This window comes from Propithecus coquereli, unplaced genomic scaffold (assembly GCF_000956105.1).
Source record: "Propithecus coquereli isolate 6110/MARCELLA unplaced genomic scaffold, Pcoq_1.0 Scaffold138, whole genome shotgun sequence".
NCBI classification, from domain to species: domain Eukaryota; kingdom Metazoa; phylum Chordata; class Mammalia; order Primates; family Indriidae; genus Propithecus; species Propithecus coquereli.
The window spans coordinates 3,793,525-3,800,987 of record NW_012138080.1 but is presented as its reverse complement, the minus strand read 5'-3'; the positions used below and the strand labels follow the sequence as shown (position 1 = coordinate 3,800,987).

Below are 7,463 nucleotides of genomic sequence, written 5' to 3'. Positions count from 1 at the left end.
TTTAGATGTCCTGCTAATTTCTTTCTATTTTTTTTTTTTAGTATAGATGGGGGTCTCGCTCTTGCTCAGGCTGGTCTCAAACTCCTGAGCTCAAATGATCCTTCCGCCTCGGCCTCCCAGAGTGCTGGGATTACAGGCGTGAGCCACCGCGCCTGGCCTACAGAACATGTTGATACTCTAGGAAATATAAAGTCACATGATGAGTTACTACGTTGTCCCAGTCAACAAATTAATAGTTCAGTTTATAGATAAGCTCAAAAAAGTTTCATATTACATGAGATTTATATTTTGTTTAATATGGTGTTTGCAGTCATTGCTAGGGAAATTTGACCCATGGTTATGAATTCAATTCTGAATTTATTATACCATTATATTTGTGGAAAAACTTGGCTTCTCTTAATATAATTTTGACTTCCAGTAGCTTCTCTAGGAACTTGTACACTGGAAGAATGGACTTTCTTGATATTGTGATTCAAAAATCATAATTTATTCCTTAGTAGCTACATAGCCTTTTAAGTCAGCGTGAAATATTAATAATAGCACTTTACCATGCATTTTATCCCTTTCACAGGTAGTATTTTGAGATTTAAAAAAAAATGATTCTTTAAATTGATAGAAATTAAGGAACATTGCTTTATACTTTTTCACCATTCAAATATAAATAACATTTGAAAATTTTGGATAGTTTAAAAGTTTTACATTTGAAGATTTTTTTTAGAGAAACATTTTTTTCTGTCCTAGCATAGATTTAGTCTCTTACTCTGTCCCCTTTAAAATTATTTTTTCCTTTTAATTGGGCCAGGTGGGCAGAAAAAGAACTGAATATGATGAAGCTTTTCTTTGATAATTTGGTATACTACATTCAAACTGTAAGAGAAGGAAGACAAAAACATGCATTGTAAGTACCTCTTAGCCCGGTTAAATATGTTTAAGTGTGAATTGTCTTTCCTCTGAAAGATAATTTTCTAGTGTTTCTACTTCTGTTCTTTCATATAATAAATAAATGTGACAGAAAATTTTGTTTGTATAAAATTGTAAAAGAAAGGCTGATAGAATGTTTTAAAGTTGAAAGATTGTTCTAAGGTGTTCTCTTATAATTCTTAGTCTTACGGAAATGTAGCTTTTGGAGATTGGTTAACCTTTACTATTGAGATTTGTTCAAAGATGCTTCTAGGAATCAAAGGTAAATATATTTTTCAGAAATCAACAATGTGCTTATCTTAATGTAGAGTATTGATTCTAAAATTTGTAAATGTTTACTTCCAAAAGAATATATTTAACATATAGTTAATTTAAAACATTTTGCTTTGTTATTATCATTGGATACTAGTATTAGAAAGTTTAGGACATGTGTGGAAGGTTTAAAAACTGGTAGTGTAACTGATTAATATTTTATCATATATTTCAAACATCTTCTCTGGATATATTCAAGTGACTTGGGACAAGAATTGGTAGAGTTGATGGGTAGTGGTATAGCTGTGTTTAAAGCTCCTTGTAAGAACATGAATGAAAAATTCAAAAGGTTTCTGCTGTTGAACTAATTGGTGTGGACTCATGTCAAAGTTGAGGACATCAGTCAGTGTCAGTACTGGCATGCATATCAGTGAATAAGAGTCACAGTGTCGATTGAGAAAATCTCCACATAGGAAACCTCCACGTAAGGGAAACTGAGCAGACTGTACAAGCATTCAGAAAAGTCATAGGCATACTTATCCACTTCCAAAAATACTTACCCACTTCCAAAAATAATTCACTTATCTCCCACAAAACCGGTTTTTCTCCAGATTTTACTATGTCCTAGAGGGTAGCACCATCTTTTGAGCCACCTAAAGCTTGGAGACTTGAGGCTTTTGTACTCTTTTATTCTCAAATATAAATGATGATGATTTTAAAAAGTAGCCAGTGTTCGTTGATATTTACTATGTGCCAGATACCATTTAAGTACCAAGTATTAACTTAAGCTACATAATAACCCATTTGAGGCAGACAATCTCATTTCACCAATGAGAACACTGAAGCTGTGAAACGACAAAACTTGCCCAAGATCACACTTAAAAGAGTGGAGCCAGCATTTGTACACAGGCAGTCTGTTTCTAGTACTCACATTCTTTTTTTTTTTTTTTTTAATTAAGTCAGATGCATAGAACTCAAATTATTAGATGCTACATTATATTGCCATCAATCTCTGTCTTAATATTAAAATATAGCCCATATCTTTTCAGAAGTTGACATTTCCACAGACACTGCTTTTGTCCTCATAACTGCCTCTGGGTCTGTCTCCTTGCCTCAGTCCCTCCCTATGCTGGTTCATTCCTTATCCCTGTCAAATTAGGAAGGCAATATAGTATGAGTGGAAAGCAGGTGGGCATGAGAATCATATAGACCAGGATTTAGGTTATGAATTTTATTATTTTAAACTTATTTCAATTATTTACCTCTCTGGTGTAAATTCCAATTACCTTGTAAGTTTTTATAAGAATTTAATAAAATGATACCATAAATTACACCTGGCACGTAGATTGTCTGTAAATTGTAGTTACCTGGCTAAAACAAATAATGTATGATATGAAACAAACAAGAACTCAACTCCTTACCCCCATTTACATTCTTCACTGCATAAAAAATAAAATATCAATGTCTTCAGCCTGGTATCTTTGGCCCTCTAAGATTTAAACTCAACCTATCCAGTTTTAGTGTTCAGTGATTTTGTTAGGCAGTTTTTTCTGTAAGCCTACCAAATTGTTTCTGAGGTATTTCTTTAATTATACTCTATTCTATATCTTTGTTTAGAAAGTTCCCTCTATATAAGATACATTCTTTTAAAATCCTATTAAAATTCTAATAGTCTGTGTCTTTCTTCAATTATTCCTCTTGAAGCAGAGTTTGAGGGTAATGGTGGCTTCCTGAATCTGAGTGTCTCCATACATCCTCCATAAAAATCGTAGGAGTAACAAGGAGCAGAAATAAAACCACACATGACCCACATCTTCAGCATTTTTGGAGACAGAGAATTCAAATTCTTGTTAGTAAAGAAACGTCAGGCATGGACTTGAAGAGAAGGAATGACAGGTTTAGAGAGGGAAGTAGAAGACATACATGAATTGTCCTCATAAAGAGAAAGTTCAGCATTAAATGCCAAGAAATGAACACAGGTCTGAGACTTGATTGTCCACTGCATTGACTGCAGGGAAGTTACTTACTTTGTTAATGGAATCAGAGGTGAAACCTCTGATTGCTTCTATGGTGAAAAAGTCAAATAGAGGAGTGGTGCTCCTTGGAGATGATTTCTGTACTTTCCTAGGGTACACCAGCGTATCCTTCCAACTCTTCAGTCTGCCTTGTTCCCTGACATCTTAGGAAAATAAAACCCCACAACAGAGAGATGTTGTCTGGATTATTTTGGTATAACTTCCGTGTTCCTTCAGACTGTAAAACAGAGTTGTCCATTTGTTGCTCTTTGTTAATGCATACTGATTTCATGAATTTGTGGCACATTTTTTTCAGTGGGGATTATAGTAATTAAGTTCTGAAATTTTCACCTGGGGGGGAGGGGAAGATTCTTGTGGCATGAAACATACTACTTCATTTCTTAAAAAGACCTATTATGTATTTCTTGAATCCAAGCTTCTCCAGAGAAAATCCTATCTGTGTCAACATTTAGGCTACAAAGAGAATTTTTTTAAGGCAGTCGTCTATCACTAAAGTTTTATGCCTACGGGGAGACTATTTTTGTTCTGTATTTCCTATAATCTAAGAAGTCATAAACAAGCCCATGAGAATTTGTCATTACCGTCTTTGCTTGACAACCCCCCAAATTATCCTGACTGGTGGTTTCAGCAGCCCATGGGACCCTCATGGAGCAGGCAGAGTTCTTTGAAGTATGAGGCCAGAGGCTGTACTATAGAAGCTGAAAAAGGGAATACAAAGGGACTGGACCCATGCTTTCTAGGGTTACTAGTGTCTTACTCTGGAATGCAAGTATAGGCGAAGTAGTAGTATTTGGGATATAAAGGTACTTTGTAAAGAGCAGCACTTCATTCCCTTTTATGTCTAAGATTGATGTCCTATAGACTCAGGCTCAGAGAAATGCAGTAACTTAAAATCACAGAGCTAATAGATGATAGAACTTGTATCTGAACCTGTACTTTCTAAGGCCTCTGCTACAATATCTATCTTTTTAGTTAAAAAGAACATAAGCTGTTAAGAGCTGTTCTTGAATTTTATCCAGATTGCATTCTATTCTGAGAGTCACTTACTACATTTCCTCTCCCCCCTACCTCACCATATGTATTTTTATCTTCACAAAGGGCACTGCAACATTAATGAGGCAAAAGTTCACCTTATCTTTGCCAACATTAATAAGAGACCCTAATGAGGAGCAAGGGTACGTTCAGTGAACTCAATCTTTAGAAAACGTTAAACTTCAATAGTGAATTTAGTGTAATTTTGGGAAGCCTTTGAAATTTTGCACTTGAGGATTACAGAAAATTAAATTAATAAGCCCTTCGACCCTCTGCAAGCTAGGATATAGATCAGGGCTTAGACTGGGTGGCTGCCTTATGTTGGCAAAGCAGTTTGGGCAGTTCATTCATGATCTGTCTTTTGATCTATAATGTAGAAATAAGAACTCATGAGCAGTTTAGTTTCATTGATTGGGTGCTCAGATTCTGAGGGAACTAGAATTTTATAGATACAGTAGACACCGTTCAATACGCAGTTCACTGGGTTGCTAAAGGAATCCTAAAATGCAAACCTGATTAGTACCCCTGCCCCTACATTGCTCCCCCCAACACCCTTCAGTGACTTTCTTTTCCATCCAGAACAATTCCAAACTTTGGACGTTTGGGCTAGCTAAAATCTGGCCCTTACCTACCTCTTTAGACCCATCTATCTCCTACCCTTCCTCACTGACAGACTAACACTTTCCTCTTGAAATGTCAGCGCCTTGCAAATGCCTGCAAACTAAATTTCCAGAAAACCATGGGAAATCGCTTACTTAGTAAATTTCCAGAGCAACTTTTATATTAACCATCGAATTTTGCATACACGAATTATAATTATTTCGATTTGAAATAACTTCCAGAATGCCAGTTTTGTATCAGCTGTATTCTTTATGGATTAGATTTATGGAAATAATATCTTCTTAGTGTTATTTGTTTAAGGAATATAATATTATCACTATAGGGACAATGATATGAAACATGTAGTTTTTAGACAGAGATGTAGATGTTTACTTGTTAACTATTCTAATATATGTGAATATTACATTATTTTTATTTTTTTAGATTAGTCAAGTTCGGTAGTCAGCAGGGGGCGGGAGTAGTAGAACAAGGAGTTCAATCTGTAACTGACTGTGAACAAGTGAGATAACTCACTACCTTCGGACCAGTCATATCATATAATTTTAAAATGATATTTCTTTTGCTCCACTGTTGGGCTTTTATGTACTTTATGATTATCTAATTTGAAAGTAAATTTTGTTGTAGTTTGGAGATTTTTATAATTTATTAAATAGCATAAATTTGGCTTTATATTTTGGCTTTATGAACACATTTTATATAACCAAAATTATGTAATTAAAATAGTTGAGAATTATTAAAATGGAAATTTTTTTTCTGTGGTATAAGTTATGATTAGGACCACCAAATCTTTAATTATAGATATCTAATTATTTTAATGACCTTTAAATTACAGGTACAGCCATAGTGCTGAGGTTCAAGTTCGACTTCAGTTCTTGACTTGTGTATTTTCAACTCTGGGATCACCTGATCATTTCAGTAAGTTTTTAAATCAGTGTATTTTGAAATATGTTTTGACTCTTGGAAGAGTCTAGTTAAAGTTACTTCTGCCTCTAGATTTCTGCAGTGATTATTCTTAATACATTTATAAATTATATCAACATTAGACACTATTAAAATTATTGAGATTGTATTTCAAAATCTTCCCTTTTTTTATAAGACCTTTTGTAATAATTTTCAAAGCTTTGGCATAAAGTCATTGGATAAGCACATTACCATTGGTATTTTTTTGCAAGCTTTATGATTGCAATTACAGTACTGAAAATAATTTCTCTCTGTCACAGCATTGTGTTTCCTAAGCTCCCAAGTTGAGTATCCTATCAGTATGTATGGCGATATGGGCATTACCCTGACACGTTCTCTTCTTGCTTCAGTCTCTAAAAATGCAAGTTTCTCAGTGGATGAAACATTCATTTCAGAACAAAATATTTGGGATAGGAGAACATATCACTTTAGGGTGTGACAGTATCCTTTATTACCTTTGGTTATAGAATTTTGTTCTCACTTTGGTTGGAGAGAGCCATTATTTATGTATTATTACCAGGGCTGATCCCTTTTTAATTTTTTTTTAATTGAGACAGAATCTCGCTCTGTTCCTGGGCTAGAGTGCAGTGGTGTCATTACAGCTTACTGCAGTCTCCAACTCCTGAGCTCAAGTGATCCTTCTGCCTCAGCTCCTGAGTTGCCATGGACTTCAGGCATGCATCACCACACCTGGCTAATTTTTTTTAATTTTTTTTGTAGAGACAGGATCTCGCTGTTGCCCAGGCTGGTCTTGAACTCCTGGGCTCAAACAATCCTTGCACCCTGCCTCCCAAAGTGCTAGGATTACAGGTGTGATCCACTGCTCCCAGCCCGGGGCTAATCTTCTAAAAATTGCTTGGCTTCATAGGTGATGGAGACATTGAGAGGTTCCAGTTTTATTTAGTTTAATTTAAAACTATTTCCTTGACAGTTAATTTTGTAAAAGGTAGTGATTGGTCTGCTATATTCAGAATATGAACCACATCCAATGCTAGATGTTCTCACAAGAGAATAGCAAGCTTGAATTCTGTTGGCCAAAGCTCCTTTTCTCTTGCTATACGGATTGTGTTATCTTTCACTCTCTATGCTCTTTTCTTCTGTGTCAATGTCAAACAAACCTCAGTTGGTAGGAGGACACTCTTTAGCTGTGGATAACATAGTCAAACTGACAGGTGTCTTGCCAGCCTGAGAGGTGTCCTTATAACTCTTTCAAGTCTCTAACTATACTTGAGATACATCAAGTTTATCTTGCTAAGTCTGTAATTTTTGCTTCCTGTTCAGACTATTCGTAATAAATGCCACTAACACTGTGATTCCAAGAGATTTCAAAAATAAGCTACCTATTTTTGATAGGAATCTTCTGTTTCATGTTATTAGGTCACTTATTGACCCATTATGACTGATAACATGTAAGAAATAAATAAAATATACCAAAACCAATCTACAGGGAGAAGTCAAACTAAAACAAATACTGTCAGCATAAATAATATGACCAGTAAGTTTCATGTTTGTTTTATTTTACATAGTGTATATTTTTGTGTATGGGTTTACAGTAATCCAGGTAGTATCAAATTGAAAACTTCACTTTTCCCATTTCATGGTTATACTTCTCTTACTGGCACAGTTCTTTTTTTTTTTTTT

General features: G+C 34.9%; 1 protein-coding gene across 1 annotated transcript in view; it reads left to right on the top strand.

Annotated features, from left to right (window-relative positions):
* The window catches only part of USP34 (ubiquitin specific peptidase 34), a 245,992-nt gene that overhangs the window by 112,557 nt on the left and 125,972 nt on the right, over positions 1-7,463 (top strand). The window contains exons 21-22 of the mRNA XM_012639191.1: positions 803-898; positions 5,695-5,777. Coding sequence (XP_012494645.1) covers positions 803-898; positions 5,695-5,777 — 179 coding nt within the window. The remainder of the gene's footprint in view (positions 1-802; positions 899-5,694; positions 5,778-7,463) is intronic.